We start from the raw sequence: 21,059 nt of genomic DNA on the forward strand, positions 1-21,059 counted from the left end.
GCCATCTTGTTCCAGTTTGTCACCTGTAGATGGCATTACATGGATTCTCTGTTTCCCCCTTCCAGCAGGTTTATCGGAGAGGAGGCATGAAGTGAAAGTAGGAGATATATGATCATTAGAACCTGAGGTCATCAGTTCTTCCTGCAGGAGGCAATCAGCTAAAGACATTTTTTCCATCTCCTGACAGCAGAGAGGAAGAGATGCCTTCAGACACTGTGCAGGTGTTTTCGTTCAACGTCGACCTGTTTGTAAATTTATGCATGGCGAGGGATCCCCTGCTGTCTGCTTACTGGATTTGAGGCTATCACTTGCACTTTCCTCTTCAATTTTTTGTGCATATATTTGCATATTGTTATATTTGTTCAACCTGTGTTGTTCCTGCTTTGTTTGAGTTTGTTGATGGGCCTTTTTTCACATTTCACATTAATTCCACATTTAAGTGGAATTTGGAATACATATATTGAGAATCCAGATTTAGACTCTGTTATCAGGACTGTTCTGTCAGGGAACATTTTTCGTAAACCACGAAAACAGACAGCTGACATCATTTAAACTCTTAAGTAAGTAACTAAAGCTTGCAAATGAGAAGAAAACCCTTAAGTTAGCAGGACTGTTTAAATATTTTAAATGAATTTGAGATGAACCCCATTTTCTTATCTTTATTTTTTGCACAATTTGAATATATTATGTCAATTTGTGAATCATATTGTCTTATATATGTTTTTTCCTCTTAGTTTTTGTATAAACTCTCAACCTATAGTACACATGTATCGTGGATAATGGATAATATTGTTAGCACTGATGTTCACAAATAAAGTTCTAGCTTGGTGGTTATTACTAGTAATGAAGTTCAATGGGAGAATTATTTTTTCTGTTGAAGCTAATATTTCCAATCGCCTATAAAGGCATCATTGGCTAAGTACGCATGCGCGGTGCCCTCGGTGACTGACAACGCAGCGCGAGAGCTCTGCGCAGACTCTTCCGACGCCATCCTTCACTCAAATCCAGCGTGAAACAGAAAGCCAAACGACAACATGAGCTTCTCGGTAGAAGAGAGGGGAAACCCGAACTCCCTGAGCTACCGCTTGTTTTTCAGTAAGTAGGAAATAAGCACAAGTAATAACGTTTCGTCTTTATTCTCTACTTTTAGGACTTTCTTCAAATGCCACCGGCTAGTCGCAACCTCCCACGTGTCACTTATTCATTTGTTTTGCATGTTCCCTTCAGTCATATCAGTGAAGTGTGTGTATTTACATATATCCTTGCAGAAGGAATTAATAGAATGTTTTAAAACCGATAGTAAATCTCCTCTCGAGTCCAATAACCTGGCCTAACCGGTCCTTTAGGTTTTGCCCTGTGAAATAATGATGGATCTGGCATGAAGTGGCTATACCTGATCGGCGACCTACCTGTTTGTACATGGGAGAAGGAAGTTGCTTTTGGCTAACTTTCGCACGATGCTAAATTACCTGCAGGCATCATAAATCCTTGGAGATGGTGGGACTACGCCCTCATTGATTTATTACAACCCCCGCTCTTATTTATTGTGGGTCAAAGTGTATTTAGTAATTTCAGCAAGGGCTTTGACTGTCATCACATCATAATCTAGTGTTGTTGTTGTCTCACAGTTTACAGTTTTTATGGCTAGATTACTGCAGGTTTTTCATTAAAGCACGTTCATACCAGCTGCAGTAAAGAAGTAAGGACAAAATAAGCTCCGGTTAAGTATGCACGGCAGAGTCCAGCCTTTGCAAGCAGGGGCCTCCGAGCACGATATGAATGACTTCATTCAGCTGAATGCTGTCATTGAGCAGTTTGTATTTGCCTGCCGTATTCATACAATGTTTAATCTTTGTTGCAGAAAATGCTGAAGGGAAGTACATCTCACCATTTCATGACATACCTATGTATGCTGACGAAGGCCAGGTAAGCCACCTTTACCCTGTTGCGTATGTAAATATGCGTGCATTTATAAGATCAGCCCTCAAGATAAATTTCCCCTGCAGCACAGGCAGTGATGTTCAGCTGCTTTTTTTTCTGTAGTAGTGAGCCAATAATCGATTTGCAAGGCAGTGGCCTTTACTCCATGTCCTCAGTGCTGTGTCAATACCTTTTGTGATTACTGTAGATTATTTATCTTATCTGCCAGCAGCAGTTAATTGAAGCAATACCTGAGCATGAGCTTGAATGGATGATAAAAAGTTTAGAATTGTCTCGCTTAAGTATGAATGAAAAAAAACAAACTTAAAATAACTTAAAGACAGTTCAATAGATTTCTTTCTCTCTGTTTTTCAGAACATCTTTCACATGGTTGTTGAAGTGCCAAGATGGACAAATGCAAAAATGGAGGTAAGACTGGTGCTGTGCAAAATGCATTCTTTCTGAAGGTGCAGTTGATTGACGCAAGAAGGAAAACAAACAAAAATATATATACTTTTGAGGTGTTTTCACTTACTGAGTGCAGCCCTGACATCGGTGTGTGTGAGAATGCAGATAAGATATTACGTGCTTTTTAATCTAGTACTAAGTCTGTGCAATACCTGTTGGAACCAATAGGAGAATAGTGCAGGTAATAGTCCAGCCGATATAATTTTTCCATTAGTAGACTCCTGTTCTTTGTGAGAAGGGGCAACTTCAGTTCTCCCTTGACAAGGACAGTGGGAGAAATGTTTTGTCACTCAAGTCTCGAGACTGAAGATTGCTCCATAGCGATATTTAGGGCTCATTACCAGTTATCACAATCATTTGATTGCAGTTCTTGTTACCAATGGTGGCACTATCAGTTATGAGGTTTAGGTGGTGATTACTTTTTCTCACAGGGCCATGTAGGTTTGGATAGCTTTGTTCCCTTAATAGATGAAATCATTCAAAAACTGCATTTTATAATTACTCAGCTTATCGTTGTCTAATAATCACATTTATTTGATGATGATCTGAAAAATGGAGATGTGACAAATATGCAAAAGGAGAAAAGAAATCAGGAAAGAGGTTTTTTCACTGCATCACTTGTAGTTTAATTTCCTGTGCTAGTCATTTCAATACAGTAACTAGAAAAATTTGCATTTCCTGCGAAAATGCTGTGTGGATGCCTTAATGCTGGAGATGTCTGCTGAAAAAAGTTGAAGAAAAAAAACAACATTGCCCTGAGCAGGATTCGAACCTGGCCCTTCTGGTCTCAAGGCAGCTACTCATCTCACTGAGCCAAACTCATTCTCACAAAGAAGAGGTGGAGAGACTGACAATTCTGCTGAAATGAGCAGAAGCTGCTGAGAATTGTGCTGATAAGAGGTGAAAAGGCTAAAAATTTTGCAGAAAAGAGGTGAATCAGTAGAATTTCTGCTGAAAAGAGGTAAAGAAGCAAAAAGATGCGCTGAAAAGAGATGAATCAGCAGAAGTTCTGCTGAAAAGAGGTTTTTGCTGAAAACAGCTGAAAAAGCTGAAATTTGTGTTGAAAAGAGTTAAATAAGTTGAATTGGTAACTGAAAGAAATGTTGCCATAAGCGGGATTTGAACCCGGGCCTCCCAGTCTGAGAACGGATGCTCATCTCACTGAGCTAAAACACAGGTCAACCCGGCAAGGAAAATCAGTGAGGCCACTGATAATATGGCAGAAATGGGCAAAAAAAATTCAATATCTCAAAAAGTATAGAAGTTATGAGCACCAAAAGTCATAGCTGGAAAGAGCAGAATTCTTTAAGATTTGAACGGTGAAAATGGCACAAACTGCGGGAGTAGTTAAGCGCCGAAAAACGTACGGAAGCAACTTGAAGATGAAGAAAAGATAAAGAATAAAGAGAAACAGGAACTCAATGAGCTGCTTCATAATATGAGACTGCAACAGTATCTGTGATGTAGTCTGTGACAGTGCTGTAAATGTTTGTGTGCTCACTCCACTGTGACAGTGTGAAGTCATTGTTGCTGCACTGTTATATTTTTCCACTTGCCAAATGTTTGAGTGTTACGATCGCTGTAATTTCTGCCGTTAAAATGTTTTTCCCTTGGGCTAGAGATGTGAGCGCATCTCTAATGAGCTCCACCGCGGACATTATCTGTGCACCAGTTAATCTGTAGCATTTCATTAACTTGCTGTCATTCAGCATTTACAGAATATTTCCCCTACATCTTTATTTGCCAGCTGCTTTCTTCTGTTCCCTGCAGAAGAATCTCCTAAGCCTCTTGAAAGTCGCCCTCATTACTCCAGATTTTCACCACAGGAACTCTGGTTGCAAACATCTTTACCAGAATCTTGTCTTAGGGAAAATTTAATCTTAAATGCTGAGTGTTGTCATCATTAGTTACTTTTTGCACTGTGATGAACTCTCTGAATTCTGCATCAGATCTTGGAAGATTTGGTTTGAGCTTATTCCACAGTGTATTTACTGTGGCTAATGCATTGTTTCCCAATTTTGATAGTTGTATGAAGAATTATTGTTTCTAGCTGTGCATGTAACATTAAGTTACAAGTGCATGCCATTTACCAGGAATGAACTTAATATTAACTGCATTAAAAAATTTCTTTCAGATTGCTACAAAAGACCTCTTGAATCCAATAAAGCAGGACGTTAAGAAGGGCAAGCTGCGCTATGTTGCCAATGTTTTCCCACATAAAGGCTACATATGGAACTACGGAGCCATTCCTCAGGTCAGTATTTTGTTCAAAAGAGCTGAAGTATCCACATTAGTAGATTGCTTGAACAGTGAGTGATTTAACTTCCTGCTTTCATGTCTTAGACGTGGGAAGATCCGGCACATAAAGATGGAGACACTGGCTGCTGCGGTGACAATGATCCCATAGATGTCTGTGAGATCGGCAGTAAGGTGCAGCGCACGCTGATGATTTTGTGATTGTGTTTCATTTCATAAATGAATAATACTGCCAATTATGTGATTTCTTCTTTGTTGAAAATTAACCACGAGCTGGAATGTTCTGTGTAGGTGTGCTCCCGTGGTGAAGTAATCAAAGTGAAAGTCCTTGGCATCCTGGCCATGATCGACGAGGGTGAAACAGATTGGAAAGTGATTGCAATCAATGTTGATGACCCCGAGGCCAGCGAGTTTAACAGTAAGTGCCTCAGATTTCTCAGTTTTCGTTTTTCTGCATTAGCGTCATGAACTTATGACGACGATGTTGTCCATCATTAGACATCGGTGATGTCCGGCGCCTGAAACCTGGCTACCTGGAGGCCACAGTCGAATGGTTCAGGAGGTACAAAGTACCAGATGGGAAACCAGAAAACCAGTTTGCTTTCAATGAGGAGTTCAAAGACAAGGTCTCCACCTAACATCTCATTTAGCCAACCAGTCATTTTTTAAACACTTTGTCAGCATTTCCTTCTTTGTCAAACTCAGCATTCAGTTATAAAACAGTTCAAGGAACTTTCAAATTAGTTCCTGCATGTTCAGTTATAAAAGCTTTGATTACTTTATAATTACTATTAAAAGTCCTACACTCATATGTAGTTGCTGTTTTATGTTTCAGGACTTTGCCATTGAAGTAATCAAGAGCACTCACAACTTTTGGAAAGCCCTCATTTCCCAAAAGGCTAGCGCTGGTGAACTGAACTGGTAAACTCTGACTTTTATCAGCTGCTTTTAGAAGAAATGCAAACTTGCAGCCAATAATTTCTTGAATATAAGTAGTCATACTTACTATAAATCTCTATATTATCAAACAAAACAGCAAAAACACATGTGTCTCAGCTGGCGACAGCCCTTTCTGCTGCTCTGCAGATGAGGCTACTGCTGCTGTTGGTGAGGTAAGACTTCTATCCCTGCCAGATTTTGCAATATAACATCAGAAATTTCAAATTTGGGTCTCTTTGATGGATGTTTCTTTCTTTCTATTTTTTTTTTCTTTCTAAAGACATGCCCGTGTGGAAAAGAAGACCCTGTCCCCTCGTCAGGTAACATTTCATATAATTGTTATGATTCTGAGGTTGAGTGTTCAGATGTGAGATTTACACGGTTGTTTTCATTCGCAGTTGATAAATGGTTCTACTATGAGAGGAAGTAAAAGAGGACCTTCTTCAAGTGGACCAGGAGGAAAGTTCATCTCTCACAGGAATATTTGAAGACCTACTTGGATTAGGAACCAATGGGATGATGGGTGGTGGGGTCTGGGTTTACCCATCTCCTTGTAGATGGAGAAGAATAGCGATACTATTGATTAATAGTAATGATACTGTAGAGAAAGAGAGCACTTATGTCATGACCAATGATTTTTCGCTTATTTAAAAAAAAAAAAAAGTAATCTCTTTGCAGATGTGCTGTAATGAACAAAGTGCAGGCACTGTGCCTAGTAGATGCGCGTGTCCTGTCTGAGACCGAACTGCTTTAATAAAGCTTCTGAACGTGAACGTGTGAGTTTGAGTGGAGTCATTAGTATTTAGTTTAGACCAGTGGTTCTCAAACTGTAGGGTGTTATAGTCACCTGATGATCATGGAAAGATGGAGCTGACACAATCAGTTTTTTAAAATTTTCATTTATTTATTTTTTAAGAGTACTGCTTTTCTTTTTCTTTTTTCTTTTTAAAAAAAAAAAAAATTGGGATCTGGCTTCTGAAGCGATGTAACAGAAAAGATTGAGAACGACTGGTTTAGAACATGGGCTTTATTGTTATTTATGTTTATATGCAATAACTGGGCATGCCACCACATCACATAGGTGCTCTATTGGATTGAAATCGGTTGATGGTGGAGTTAACTCGTTAACTCATTTTCGTGTTTAAGATTATTTGAACTTCGTGATGTGGTGGGTTATCCCGTTGGAAGCATCAGAAGATGGCAGCTTCCAACAGGGTACACCGTGGTCATTAAAGGATGGATGTGGTCAGCTACAATATTCAGGTAGGCTGTGGTGTTTAAATGATGCTCAATTGGCATGAAATAGCTGCACCCTTTTTTTTTTTTTTTTTTTTTTTTTTTTTACATCACAGCCAAAAGCCTGATGCTTTGACACCAGGGAGAACAGATCCATGCTTTCATATTTATGCCAAATTGTAACCCTAAAATCCAAATGTTGCAGCAGAAATTGAGGCAGAAAGCAAAGTAAAAGCCCAAACAAAAGTCTTCGGCCCCCTTGAACTTTCCACACGCAAACATGAATCAATTTTGTTGGAATTCCACGTGAAAGACCAATACAAAGTGCTGTGCACGTGAGAAGTGGAACAAAAATCATACATGATTCAAAACATTTTTTACAAATAAATAACTGCAAAGTGGAGTGTGCGTAATTATTCAGCCCCCTTTGGTCTCAGTGCAGTCAGTTGCCCATAGACATTGTCTGATGAGTGCTAATGACTAAGTAGAGTGCACCTATGTGTAATCTAATGTTAGTACAAATACAGCTGCTCTGTGACGGCCTCAGGTTGTCTAAGAGAATACTGGGAGCAGCAACACCATGAAGTCCAAAGAACACACCAGACAGGTCAGAGATAAAGTTATTGAGAAATTTAAAGCAGGCTTAGGCTACAAAAAGATTTCCTGAGCCTTAAACATCCCACGGAGCACTGTTCAAGCGATCAGTCAGAAATGGAAGGAGTATGGCACAACTGTAAACCTACCAAGACAAGGCCGTCCACCTAAACTCACAGGCCAAACAAGGAGAGCGCTGATCAGAAATGCAGCCAAGAGGCCCATGGTGACTCTGGACGAGCTGCAGAGATCTACAGCTCAGGTGGGGGAAGAAAGAAGAAGCAAGAAGAAAGCCATTGTTAACAGAAAACCATAAGAAGTGCCGTTTGCAGTTTGCCACAAGTCATGTGGGGGACACAGCAAATGTGGAAGAAGCTGCTCTGGTCAGATGAGACCAAAATGCAAAACGCTATGTGTGGCGGAAAACTAACACTGCACATTACATTGAAAAACACCATCCCCACTGTCAAATATGGTGGTGGCAGCATCATGCTCTGGGGGTGCTTCTCTTCAGCAGGGACAAGGAAGCTGGTCAGAGTTGATGGGAAGATGGATGTAGCCAAATACAGGGCAATCTTGGAAGAAAACCTCTTGGAGTGTGCAAAAGACTTGAGACTGGGGCGGAGGTTCACCTTCCAGCAGGACAACGACCCCAAACATAAAGCCAGAGCAACAATGGAACGGTTTAAAACAAAACACATCCATGTGTTAGACTGGCCCAGTCAAAGTCCAGATCTAAATCCAATCGAGAATCTGTGGCAAGATCTGAAAACTGCTGTTCACAAGCACTGTCCATCTAATCTAACTGAGCTGGAGCTGTTTTGCAAAGAAGAATGGGCAAGAATTTCAGTCTCTACACAGCAAAATCTCCAGTGTTAAATTAACACTAGAGAGTGTCTATATGGGTCCACTCCTCTGAGTGTTAAATACAACACTGTTGAGTGTTAAATTAACACTTTTGACAGTGTTATATGTTTAAAAGTAACCTAGTCAGTTTTGAAGATTAACAAAGACTAACACTGAGCAGTGCTGATTTTCTAACACTGGAAAATAACTCAAAATGTTAGAAATATTCCAGTGTTAGAAAATCAGCACTGCTCAGTGTTAGTCTTTGTTAATCTTCAAAACTGACTAGGTTACTTTTAAACATATAACACTGTCAAAAGTGTTAATTTAACACCCAACAGTGTTGTATTTAACACTCAGAGGAGTGGACCCATATAGACACTCTCTAGTGTTAATTTAACACTGGATGTGCAAAGCTGGTAGAGACATACCCTAAAAGACTGGCAGTTGTAATTGCAGCAAAAGGTGGTTGTACAAAGTATTTACTCAGGGGGCTGAATAATTACGCACACCATACTTTTCAGTTATTTATTTGTGAAAAATGTTTGGAATCACGTATAATTTTGGTTCCACTTCTCACGTGTACACCACTTTGTATTGGTCTTCCACGTGGAATTCCAATACAATTGATTCATATTTGTGGCTGTAATGTGACAAAATGTGGAAAAGTCCAATTGGGCCGAATACTTTTGCAAGCCCCTGTACATGTACCGAACAAAATACCCAGTGAGTTTAAAAACAAAAACAAAAAACAAAACTAAGTTGAATCAATATATTAGTTTTAAGGGAAATGACGTTTGCTGATACTTTGGAACTGGACTTATTTTGATTACTTTAATTTCTTTCATTTAAAAAAAATATTAGTGATTTTAAAAAGTGTTATTTGGCAAGAAAAAGTTTGAGAACTAGTTCAGAACAGACTAAACTCTCATGGTTGTAATGCTGCCACCTAGTGATCACAGCCCTCATCGCCTTCACTTTTTGCTTTAACTACTATATATTCTCTGAGAACCGAGGAAAAATGAATCTTCCCATTGAACTTTTTTGTAATTTTCCTTCCTCTTTAGCGTTAAAAGAGGCCACTCAAACACATGAGATATTAATGGAAAGCCCTCTATTTAGTACATCGGGACTTAGTAGGGTAGCTCAAATAAGTAAAAAGATATTGATCAAAAACAAATGTCCATTACAGAGGACATAAAATAATAAGCTGGTTCTATATATTAAATTTAGATCCCGAGGCCCAGTTTTTGTAGCCCAAAGTTATACTAAGAGGCGATTGTGTCTCCTTTATTTTTCTGTTCCTAGTATGAAAACTGTATAATGTCTGGGTAATTTAATTTTTTTTAAATAGAAATAATTATTAAAATGTAATTACGTTGATACTATGTATGTCGGAAAGTTACACCGAAAATGTAGAAAGATAGTGGCATGACCAGTATCCCCCCCCCCCCCCCCCCAAACTAAAAGTAAACTACAGTCAGTAGTGTTAAAAAGCAAATTAAGTTCTAAGTTCTTAAAACACATTTTAAATTAATGTTTTCAGGACCGTTTGAAGTGTACTTTAAAAATTTTTTTTTTATTGTTATTAAAAAACTAACAAACAAAAAACCCAGCATGCGCACTTCTTACCTTGGTGTGTTGGTAGCCATCCCGGTGACGTACTTCCGGTTAACTGTCAAAGTTGGAGGCTTTGAGAAGGAAAAAAAACCCAACAACGGACGAGTTCAGTTCACTAACACTGCTGACCAAGGTAACGCTGCAAATGATGTATTAAGTTGGCTTTGTTGGGGTTTAAACTTTTCCATTCAAGACTGCTTGTTGAAACCATTTGCCGACATCATAAAGTTCGAGGACTGGACACTGTGGATCCCTCCGCGCGCTCGTGTTTATTAAATTTACCGTTGTTTATTAAAGCTGACGTCGGTACCGCGGAGCTGCACGTGATAAGCTAGACAGTAGTAGTGATTTCACTAGAACGAGCGTTTATAAAGAGTAGTGAGCTAGTGGTGATTTCTGCTTTTAGCCGTGTTTACTTGTTTTGGAGTGCTGATTTGGTCATTTCATCACTAAAACGGCAAACCAAAGTTTGTGAACAGTGCCTACAGTGCCACAGCTTTAAATCCACAGATGAAGCAGTTAAGTGCCACGCTGACATTTAAGTGACCCTGTGAAAACATTGTATAATAAAGGCATTAACAATTGGGTAATTTCTCAGAGCCCACAGGCCTCACTATTCACTTTAAGTTCACCCAGTGACAGGTGTTTGTGTGTCATTGAGCGAAGGCAGGGGGAGACTACCAAGATCAAGTGTCGTTGTCGCAACCCTCACAAAAATAGTCAGGGGACGATCACTGTGAGCGAGCGAGACAGCTCCCAGATCAAACCAGCGTCTGAAAAATCACTGAAGGCTGTTTCCTTTCAAGCTTTAAAACTTGTGTGATTACACGGAGCTTACACATACCAGCAGAGTAATCCATGCAGGGTCAAGAATAATGATTAACAATGCGCTTTAGTGCTAGATGACAGCTTTTTGCAGTAGTTTAAAAAAAGGGTTCTTTTTTTCATTTACAGACTTTATGACTGGTATCTTATGTACATCACTGTCCTTCATGTGTCATAATTAACTTCAGCTTTCTGTCTTTCAGGAAGCCATCAGAAATGTCTTTTCTATTTGATTGGATCTACAGGGGCTTCAGCAGTGTCTTGCAACTATTAGGTGTTGAAATAAATTTCCACATTTTCATCCATTATCATCCAATATTTGCCATTTATCTGAGGCTGAATTGTGGGTGTGGTAGGCTAAGTAGAGACCTCCCTCTCTCTTGCCTTTTCCGCCTGCTTTTCCAGAAAGGACTCTAAGGTGGCCTGAAGCCAGACAAGAAATGTAATCTCTTTAGCGTAACCTGGGTCTGCCCCTGGGTTTCCTGATAGAACATACCCTGAACACCTCACCTAGGACGCACCTGGGAGACATTCAGGTCAGATTTCTGAACCACCCCAAATGTCCTTTTTCAATATGGCGGTGTAGCAGCTCTACTCTGAGACACCTTTCGGAGGAAGCCAATTTCTGCCGAGTCTCGAGCTGAGTGTCGTCCCAGCTGCTTCACACTCATCTGCAAACCGCTTCAGAGTAAGGTGGAGGTCATGGCTCTATGTTCAGATGAGATCCTGAGACCACCAAACCCTCCACCCCTTGGCTAGATATCCCATAAAAATAAGTCCATAAAAATCATTAACATACCTGATAAGAAAGGGCAGCCCTAGTGGAGTCCAGTATCTGCATATAGCTGGCAATGGAAACCATCATACGAAGACCCTGTAACAACAAGGACCCAGTCCTCCTGTGCCCCCACCACAGGAAACCCAGAGAGAAGCAGCTAAATACCAAGTCTCAAGTCTCCAAGTCCAGTCTAAAGTCTATGTAAACTAGTTTGGTCCCACGCACGCACCCTCAAATATCCTTGAGAGGATATAAAGCACCGATATTGTTGTTTTACAAAATGGTAACTTGGAGGTAGTAACTAGACAGTTTGAAGTAAATTCGAGCCTGAATACTAACAAATATCCAGATTTTCACTTTGTTTTTGGCATTCGCTCTATTTCTATAAAACATATACCAGCCAGTTCTATTCTGGCTCCCAGTTCTCCTGCCCAAGACTTCTTTTAAACCCATCAATTTGACTTCTTTCTGCTATCAGGGTTGTACAAGAAGACTGGGAAGATGGTTTTTCTTGGACTAGACAATGCTGGAAAAACAACGCTCCTGCAGATGCTCAGGGATGACAGGCTGGGACAGCACATGCCGACGCTATACCCAAGTAGATTTTTACTTGTCACATCAGGAATTAGCCATGTGTGTCTTGCTTCACTGCTTATCCTAAAATCAAACCTCTCTTCCCCAGCATCCGAGGAGCTGACAATAGCTGGAATGACTTTTACGACATTTGACCTTGGAGGTCATACGCAAGGTGGGAGTAAAAAAAAAAGTGATTCTCAATCTTATTTTTGAGCTTTTTAAAATATTATTGATGTATTTGTTGAGGTGTTGCATAAAAATACTGAAAATGTGTGTCTTTACAGCACGAAGGATCTGGAAGAACTACTTCCCAGCCATAAACGGTATCGTGTACATGGTGGATTGTGCTGACCATATGCGACTAGCAGAAGCAAAAGTTGAACTGGATGTGAGTTATTTGTACTGATGTCAACACAGACAGCTGCCCATAGCTGCCACTGATAGGAATGATCTGTATGATATGTCTGATATGACACTTCTTTTGTGTAGGCCATGTTAACAGATGAAACCATTGCAAACATCCCCATTCTAATCCTGGGCAATAAGATAGACCGTCCAGAGGCCATCAGTGAGGATGCACTCAGGGCAGTACTTGGTCTTCAGGGGCATACAACTGGAAAGGTTTGTACAAGAAATGTGGGATTAAATGATGATGTGACGTCTGGCAAGAGCATTAGAGTCATATGGTGTTGATATTTTCTAAACCATAAACTGTATTTAAAAGGTTAACGTAGCCTCTGGAAAAGTGAAACCTGTTCAAAGTACTTCAAATCTGCATTCTTTTTAATGGCCAGCAGGAGGCGACACCTCTGGTGGGGAAAAAGCAGTCAGATTGTATAGACATATATTAGAAAGTGCTGCTCACTTGATCTTTGACCTCACTAAATACTTTCCTGGTGTCTTTACAGTCTGAGTTCTCATTTCATAACTTACTGAATAGAACATGATGTTCTTTTGTAAAGTATGGTCCCTTTTGGAATAGAATAAAATACAAGATAAAGCTGGCTACGCTCTAGTAGCAGCTTAGTGTTTCACAGTCAAATCTAACTTTTGCTTGTTACATCCAGTTTAAAAAAAATAAAATAATAATCAAGATGTGGCAGCCAGAATGTCTAACTGAAGGCTTCAAAACAGCACTTAAAAGAAAATAAAAGGCGATGTCACAATGCCTATATCAATTTCTTACTGTTTGTACATGTTACTGTGTTGGAAAGACTAAAACAATCATAGCAACAGTACTTAGAGACAGTCTTCTTACTAGGCTTTTAAGACTTCAATAAATAGGACCGAGCTATTTGACATGGTGTGTTATCCTGCTGGAAGCTGCCGTCAGAAGCTGGGTATACTGTGGTCACAGTGGCTACCCACTTACTTTTCAGGAGCCAGATTGCAGATGGGTGGACTCAGCAGTCAGCCAGCCAACAATATAAAATCTGGTGATGACCTGCTGAGTCTCAGTGTATGCATTGAGTGGTGATCACATTATAAATATATAGATATTTGGATTACTGAGCAGTTCAGGGATACCTAACAAATTGGCTGGTTAGTGTATGTGCATTCTTTTTAGTTGTCTGTGCAACAAGCCCAAATCGACCCTAAGAAGAAAAGACTTAAGGAAACCGCTGCCCCACAACGATATTTTACTGCAGTTAAATTTTTTGTATAAATCTGAGACATCATTTCTGGTTCAAGACCTAAGCGTCGGTTTATTGATCCATGCTGACGAGTCAGGGAAAACCTTTTCTAATAGAGCTTAAAGCATGGTTAAAGTTTAAGATGTGCGTTGTATTTGTTCAGTGTTCATGGGCAAGGTTGCTGGATGGAGTTGTAGATTTAAAGCTGTTCTTTTTGATGTGTATTTTTGTTTCTTTTCAGGGCAAAGTGCCGCTGAAGGAGCTGAATTTGAGGCCAATGGAGGTGTTCATGTGCAGTGTGCTGAAGCGACAGGGATATGGAGACGGTTTTCGCTGGCTTGCCCAGTATATCGATTGATTGACATTTTTATAATAGCCTTAACCAGATTTGTTCCACACAAAACTACCTGCAGTAGAGAGATTTTATTAAATATGCTAGTACAAAATATGTTTTGTATTTAAAAGCCCAGCATTATTCATCTGTTTGAAGAATTCTGTATTTTATCTCAGTCGTACCGCAGCAAATCAAAGATAAGTTATGAATCATTGGCCTGTATTATTCAGACTGAGTGTGGAGAAAAGCTCCATGCTGTGGTTCTTCTACCTTTACCTAAAGCCTGTAGGGAATTGTTTCTGCCGTGTAGGACATGCCATGGCTGTGAACTTGTTTCAGACCCGGGTGTATTTTTGGCTGCTGGTGTTGGCTTACAGTGAAGGTCAGTGTAGTTAACACTGTGTGCTTAGAGCAGCTCTTCTTTGATAGAGGATGAAACATTTTTGTTGGCACGTATGCACATTATTTATTCTGTTTTATTTTTTTTCTTTCAATTGATCGTTTTCAAAAACAACTTTTTTTTTTTCTTCCTAGAAAGTGCTGCAAAAATGTGTTGCTGTAATTGTTAAACTCAACTTGCAAGCCTACCTCGGAGGATGCTGACAGTTCTTGTGATAGTATGTTTATTTTAAGGTTTACATTTAGGTTTACAAACACGGCCACTAACATTGTTACCACAAGTGCACTGACTGACTTTTTGCCTATACTAGATATTTACGCCAGCCAAACACACCGATAGGTGACTGCACTGAAAAGACTTGAGTACTTTGTGATTGGTTGCTGCTAACAGTACGCAGTGATTTATGAGAGTACTTGGGTGGTGATTAGCAAAAAAAGCTTATACAGTATTTTTGGATAAAATTATCTTAAAACATTATAAAATATTTTATAAGAGTGTATTTATATTTTGCAATAAATAACTGGCCTGTCTGTTACTTCGCATTCTTAATGCTTGATATATCTCATACAAAAAAGATGTCATGTTCTTGTTGGGTGTGTTGTGCAATATTTTAGCAAAATAAATATATTTGGTAACTCTTTAAACCTTGTTTAAGATATTTTAATTCATTTTTGGTTCATCCACCAAAGGAACATCCATCTATCTATTGATCCATTCACATTCACAACACTTATTAGTCCTCCTTGAACAGGAATGTCAAACTTATTGAGCTTTAGTGGGGTGGACCAGTGAAAGGCTCCTTTCTGTCAGTGTAAAGAACTACACACGTAATACTGTATAATTATGGAAGGTTCCTGTGGTGGAACTTCAAGGTTTCTGTTAGTTAATTGTTTTTCTATTACTTTGGTAATAAAGAGGTCTTTATTAGTGGGGACAGCTGTAAAACCTATAAAAATACAGTTAAAAATCTAAAATCCGAACCTTATGATATTGTGGAAGAATTTCTTAAATTTATGTATTATTCACATTATTTTATTGTATAATGCCTTTCTGCAACTAGATTTTAGCATGTCTCAGTGTCTCTCACACTCATACTCTGATGGTCGTCTGCCCCGTGATGATGGCTGCTCTCACCAAGCTTCATTCTGTCTGTTTTTATTAAATCCAGTTCTAGAGCATTAAGGGCTAACACAGACAGACGACCCATCACATTCACATCGGTCAACTTAGAATCACTAATGATCCTAAATGAAAACTTTTGGGCTGAAAAAGTACCTGAGGAGAAAAATGCCTCACCTTTCACCTTTGATTTCCAGGTAAAGACCCCCCCCCCCCCCCCCACCCCACACACACACAAAACAAACAAAAACAAAACAAATCAGGTCAGTCCGATTAAAAATGTCTTTATGTCTTTTCCAAGTGTGATAGAATAGAAAGGATATTTTAAGTGACCCAAAAAGGACTGTATTGATTACACAGTAGAACACAGAGTCATAAACGGGCAAAAAAGTTTTTTATTTATTTTATATAAAACTCCATATCAAATGCAGTTGACTTCAGCCTATATGCTGATAACAGCAAAGATATTATACATAAAAACCACACATAAAACATCGTAAAACGTAAATAAACTTCTAATCGGGATATAGGAACGCCCTCTAGTTTCCTTGTTTACCATTGGCTAGAAGGTGTTTGCTTTCAGACCAATCAGGTGCAGGAACGAAGCAGAACCAGGAAGTTACGAACAGGGCGAAGAAGTTAGAAGACACTGTGGGAAATATTTTCCATAAATAGTTTAAACTTAAGGTCACAGTGACTTATCTGAAGGTTCCTTCTCACTCCTGGCATGTACACATTTTTAATGAGCTGCTTTTTCGAGTGTTTTAAACGCCGTTAAAACATTTGTTGATTTGCTTTGCTAGAGCATGGAGTTAAAGGACGTGGAGAGGCGCTGCTGTGTTGTCAAGGTGTCAGAGGCGTCTTCGGCAAAGAAACCGGTGAGCTGCAGCGGAGTTGTTGTCCACCCTCGCACTGGAATCATCATATGCACCGGACTCCCGTTTTCACGTTTTATCATCGACGGAGACCCCCTCTACTGGGACCACGACTTCTTGCCACCTCACAGCTTCAGTGCCAAACTTCAAATCTGCGTCACCTTTCCAACTGACACCAAGCAGAGCGCACGGAGAGCAACAATCACACCCACTAGAAGCAAAACAGCAGCAGGGCAGAGGGAGGCTGCAGCCGAGCTGCTGATGCTGGTGAACTGCGTGGAGTTTAAACACGCTTTCCAAGCAGTTTTCCAGGAGGCCGACCAGTGGCGTTTCCATTGTGATGAGGATGAGGAGCTGCTCAGAGATTTCCACTTCCTCAGCTGGTTTGCTGTACTCAGGGTAGGTGTGGTGCTAGACAGCAGCCAGGATTCAGGCACCATCCCCTGGCAGAGCAGTGCGCCTCTCCAGAAGGGCTGCCCTGTTGTTGCCTGCGGCTCACCTTTTGGCTCCCTCTGCTTGGATCTCTTCATCAGCACCCTCAGCAGAGGCATCATCAGTAACCTTGCTGGAGAAGATAACGCTGTCATCCTCACAGACGCCCGCTGCCTGCCAGGCACAGAAGGTGGAGGGTTGTTTGTGGTGAAAGGTGCAGGCAGCGTGCATCTCATCGGGCTGATTGTGTCTCCATTTGGCTGGAAGGCCAATGAGTGGATTGGCCTCACTCTGGTCTGCTCTGCCCAGTTGGTCTTCAGGAATCTCATCAGCTGCCTGAGTGTCCAGGATCCCCTCAGAAATGTTTGGCTTCATCCAGGAGAGTCGGACATCCAGATGTCCACCGCTGCTCACGAGTCAAAAGCTGTTAAATACCCCACTGTTTGCTTTGTGGACAGCGGGCAGTTCTGGGGTTCAGGGGTTGTTGTCGGCTCTCGACTGGTTGTGTCGTGCAGGCATGTTGTCAACAGGAAGTCTAAAGTCCGCTTGAAGTTCCACCATAGGGACAGGTGATGGCACATTTACTATCTTAAACCCCCTCCTAATTGAAGCAGAAATTAATTCAAACCTTATTAAACACTAAAATGTGTTAATCCGCTAATCTTAGTCTTCTTTTCAAACCTAACACAGTTTTGGGTAGAAAAAAAAACAAGCATAAACAAGTACTAGGAACTTGCCTGCAGATTGACCTGGTTTGGATGAGAGAAAATCAAAAATATATTCAAACTTGTGCATCAAATTCTTGATTTTTAACGCCATTAAAGATGTATTCGGTACTATTATTCCAGCCTGGAAAAAAATGAGTGCAATTTATATAGGGCTGAACGATTATGGAAAATAATCTAATTGCGATTTTTTTGCCCCAATATTGCGATTGCGATGCGATATGCGATTATTTTTTAAGGTCTTTGTCTTCTGTATTATTAAACAAAGACAAGCAATACATCATATAGTATGGCCAATACTATATTACATTAATTTTAAACTGTTCTTTCCTGGAAGACAGACCTCTGTTATGATGACATGAGGTGATGCATGAATTGATGACTGACATTTTTATTTAACTTCTTCAATCACAACAGTATATTTGAACATACACAATAGTTTATTTTTAGCTTACAAACATCTGAGCATAAAGTGCTGACAAGGAACCCTGGTGTAAACATTAAAATGAAAGTCAGTACAATGTGCAGATTGCAGAAATATACATAAAAAAAATCAGTGGCTTTACCACACTCAGTTTTTCGACATCTGTGAACTACTAGACAGTCATTCAATTAAAAAATAATATTAAATAAATAAAACTAATAAATAAAAAATACACACATCTTACTGATCTCTGCAGTCAGTAACATTACACATAAAGTGCAAACATAATAGCAATTGTATAAACACACACACAAACACGCCTTTAAAGTTTAAAGGCGTGAAATTGGACGGTCTAGCCTTCTGATTAGCGTCACCGCTGTCTCGGTGGAGTTTAATAAACTCGGCCGTCTGCTTCTTGCTATCTAAAATATAACCAGACACTGGTGTAAATTCTCGACTGTCTCATACTTCTGTTTAATAAGTTTTCTGTTTGACGTTTAGTCAGCTGTGTGAAAACCAAGGAGGAACCCACCCGGGGGATTAATAAAGTTTTATTTTATCTAATCTAATAACTTTAATCTCAGCCAAACCGATTTACTCACGAACAAACAAAACACTGAAAAAAGCCCAACAATAACATTTTTAGGTTGTCTAAGTGACTTATATATTACGTTTAACCCGAGCAGCGAAACTCCGCGGTGATCTGAAAATGATGTGCCGGGAGTTGTGCCGTTCTCGGCCGCATCAGTAACCCTCGAGCTCCCGGCTAGCTGTCGAGCTGGTGGGTAGCAGACGCCTCTGAAAACGTCGAAGCACTTTTGCAAATATGGGATATCTTGATAAACCGAGCAGATATTTGATGTTTACACAACTACTTTCTCGCCTGAAAATATTTTAAAAGTTTATTTTGTGACCCAGAAAGATTAGTATGAGTAATTTTAAAACTTAGTAGCGGCCGCCATTGTTGGAAACTGGAGTTTGGCTGGCTATGAATTCTGGGATATGGTAGTAATTTGGACAGCCTTCGGCGCGTCGCTGTGACGTAATCGGTCTACAAATGCGGCCTCAGGAGGATGCAGCCCATGAATTTGGACATGTCCAGAGTATAATCGCAGCCTTTGCGGTTAGAAAATTGCACTTGATCATGTCGCGATATTATCGCAAATGCGATATATCGTTCAGCCCTAAATTTATAGGCAGTAATAAACTTCTGAATGTATGGACAGTCCTATAAGCTGGTATGGACAGTCCTATAAGCTGACATGGACTTGCTGCATCAAAGACAAAGCTTTCTGTATGGATCTACACCATATGGGATTATGGTCTTTTCCTGTTTATTTAGCAACTTCACCACATTTTGGAAGTATGTTTTGTGATCACAGAATGTGTAAGACTAATAATCCTCACTTTTTTGGCGATTTTCTTTTCTCAGAGTCCATGATTCAGTGGGTGATGTCCTTTTTTCCACTAAAGCATCTTCACCCTATGACCTCGCTTTGGTGCAGCTCAGAGATGCTGTCCCAGAAGCTGTGGTCTCACGGATGTGTCAGAGTTTCATTCCAGGTTTGATTTCAGTCTTGTGCAGCAGAAACAGTAGAATTATTGTTATTTTATTATAAGCAGTTCCAGAAGAGAGTTCCTGCTTCTTTACGCTTAAAAACCGTTATGGCCTTTTCTAACTTCAGGTGAATCTGTAGTTGTCGTCGGATACGGTGGGCTGGGTCGGAGCTGCGGTCCGTCCCTGACCTGCGGCGTCCTATCCAAAGCCATTAGCTGGAATTGCCAGCCTGTCATGCTCCAGACCACATGTGCAGTACAAGCGGGAACCAGCGGGGGTGCTGTGGTGCAGAGATGCTCAGGAGAGCTGCTGGGTAAGGAGGTCCTGCAGGAAGAAAGCCATGTGCACCTTTTGAACAGAGGGGGGCACATGATAACCACAGAAAACGTCTCTGTGCAGGGAAAAGTCAGCTGTGCTTATATCAGTGGTTCAGTCAGCACTGCTGTGGCTTTGAATTCACAAAAAAATGTTTCTTTGTTGTGTTGCAGGGATCGTTTCCAGCAACACGCGAGACATGGCCACTAAAGTGACTTACCCACATCTGAACTTCAGCGTCCCAGTGACTGTTTTCCAGAGATTGTTGCAGCACTTTGAGCAGACAAAGGATGTTAATGTATTCAGGGAGCTGGACAGTACAGAAAAAGAAATCAGGAGGGTGTGGAGACTACAAGGTGCTCAGAGCAAACTGTAACCGAGGACCCCTGCACTACACTGACACGTGGTACAGATGACAAATCAGAATTAATTAGATGAGACATTTGCAACTGAAGGAATAATTACTGCTTAATTGTCATCTCAGAGTCATGTGGTTAACCAGAAAATCTTTATAAGGGTACTAATGTTTACAGGCACTTTAAGTACATTTATACCTGTTTAATTGCACAATAATTACATTAAATTAATTTTTTTTCAGCTAATGATTAGTGTTTTCTTGGTGTGCTGCTGGATTCCCAAGGTTATAAAATACATTTATCCATTTATAAAATAAAATAAAAAAGATTACGTAATCTGCTGGGATAAAAAAAGTGAATCATCCAACTTTTGATCCTTATTTATGTTACAGTTACAGCATCAAAGACACATTTCTCAGAGCATGTGTTAGGATTTACACCTGCGTCTGGTGCATACAGTTTGTTTTTTTTACCAGGCGGGGAGGAATATTCAGCATAATAGGCTGACAGGCTGCTGAAAATGATTGGTCCCTTTGGGTAGCCAGAGGACTGCTGTCGGTTTCAGGTATTCAGACATCTGTTGGCAGACGTACCCACTCACAGTGAACACATTTGAGGGTTCACCCACTGGGAAGCTACTGGTTCTTATTTCCATTATCACAGAAACGTGAAACTGAGAAATGACATTTCAGAGAATTGGTTGCTGTCAGTTTTTACAATGCTAAGACGAGCTTTCTGGGCCTGAACTCCTGAGGATGTGCATACGCTCTAACATGCTGAAAGGTTTCTATTTCACTGTTCCCAGGCTGAATAGTTCATAGTGGAGTTT

General features: G+C 40.2%; 3 protein-coding genes across 6 annotated transcripts; all 3 read left to right on the top strand.

The window, feature by feature from the left end:
- Positions 1-942: 942 nt before the first annotated feature.
- On the top strand, positions 943-6,356 carry ppa1b (inorganic pyrophosphatase 1b). Its single transcript, XM_085477592.1, has 11 exons — positions 943-1,095; positions 1,862-1,926; positions 2,296-2,349; positions 4,523-4,642; positions 4,732-4,818; positions 4,936-5,062; positions 5,143-5,270; positions 5,480-5,565; positions 5,681-5,756; positions 5,864-5,903; positions 5,982-6,356. Exons 1-11 carry the CDS (start codon positions 1,035-1,037, stop codon positions 6,011-6,013), a joined length of 876 nt encoding a protein of 291 aa, XP_085333718.1. The 5' UTR covers positions 943-1,034; the 3' UTR covers positions 6,014-6,356.
- Positions 6,357-9,946: 3,590 nt separating this feature from the next.
- Positions 9,947-15,070, top strand: sar1ab (secretion associated, Ras related GTPase 1Ab). 2 transcript variants are annotated; one of them, XM_085477593.1, is made up of 7 exons: positions 9,947-10,012; positions 10,908-10,978; positions 11,961-12,080; positions 12,165-12,230; positions 12,343-12,446; positions 12,548-12,679; positions 13,934-15,070. In XM_085477593.1, the coding sequence occupies exons 2-7, from the start codon at positions 10,921-10,923 to the stop codon at positions 14,048-14,050; spliced, it is 597 nt and encodes a 198-aa protein (XP_085333719.1). In that variant the 5' UTR covers positions 9,947-10,012; positions 10,908-10,920; the 3' UTR covers positions 14,051-15,070. The 2 variants fall into 2 exon arrangements, with proteins under 2 accessions (XP_085333719.1, XP_085333720.1); XM_085477594.1 differs by lacking the exons at positions 9,947-10,012; positions 10,908-10,978 and adding an exon at positions 10,992-11,240.
- A 538-nt stretch (positions 15,071-15,608) lies between these two features.
- Positions 15,609-20,471, top strand: tysnd1 (trypsin like peroxisomal matrix peptidase 1). Of its 3 annotated transcripts, none has more exons than XM_085477597.1 (5): positions 15,609-15,742; positions 16,349-17,421; positions 19,434-19,564; positions 19,687-19,872; positions 20,048-20,471. In XM_085477597.1, exons 1-5 carry the CDS (start codon positions 15,665-15,667, stop codon positions 20,248-20,250), a joined length of 1,671 nt encoding a protein of 556 aa, XP_085333723.1. In that variant the 5' UTR covers positions 15,609-15,664; the 3' UTR covers positions 20,251-20,471. The 3 variants fall into 3 exon arrangements, with proteins under 3 accessions (XP_085333723.1, XP_085333725.1, XP_085333724.1); XM_085477599.1 differs by lacking the exon at positions 15,609-15,742 and adding an exon at positions 16,127-16,270; XM_085477598.1 differs by lacking the exon at positions 15,609-15,742 and adding an exon at positions 16,127-16,253.
- The last annotated feature ends 588 nt before the right edge of the window (positions 20,472-21,059 follow it).

This window comes from Copadichromis virginalis, linkage group LG13, assembly GCF_057382275.1.
Source record: "Copadichromis virginalis isolate Kocher_CV1m ecotype Utaka linkage group LG13, C_Virginalis_male_GT1.1, whole genome shotgun sequence".
NCBI lineage: Eukaryota > Metazoa > Chordata > Actinopteri > Cichliformes > Cichlidae > Copadichromis > Copadichromis virginalis.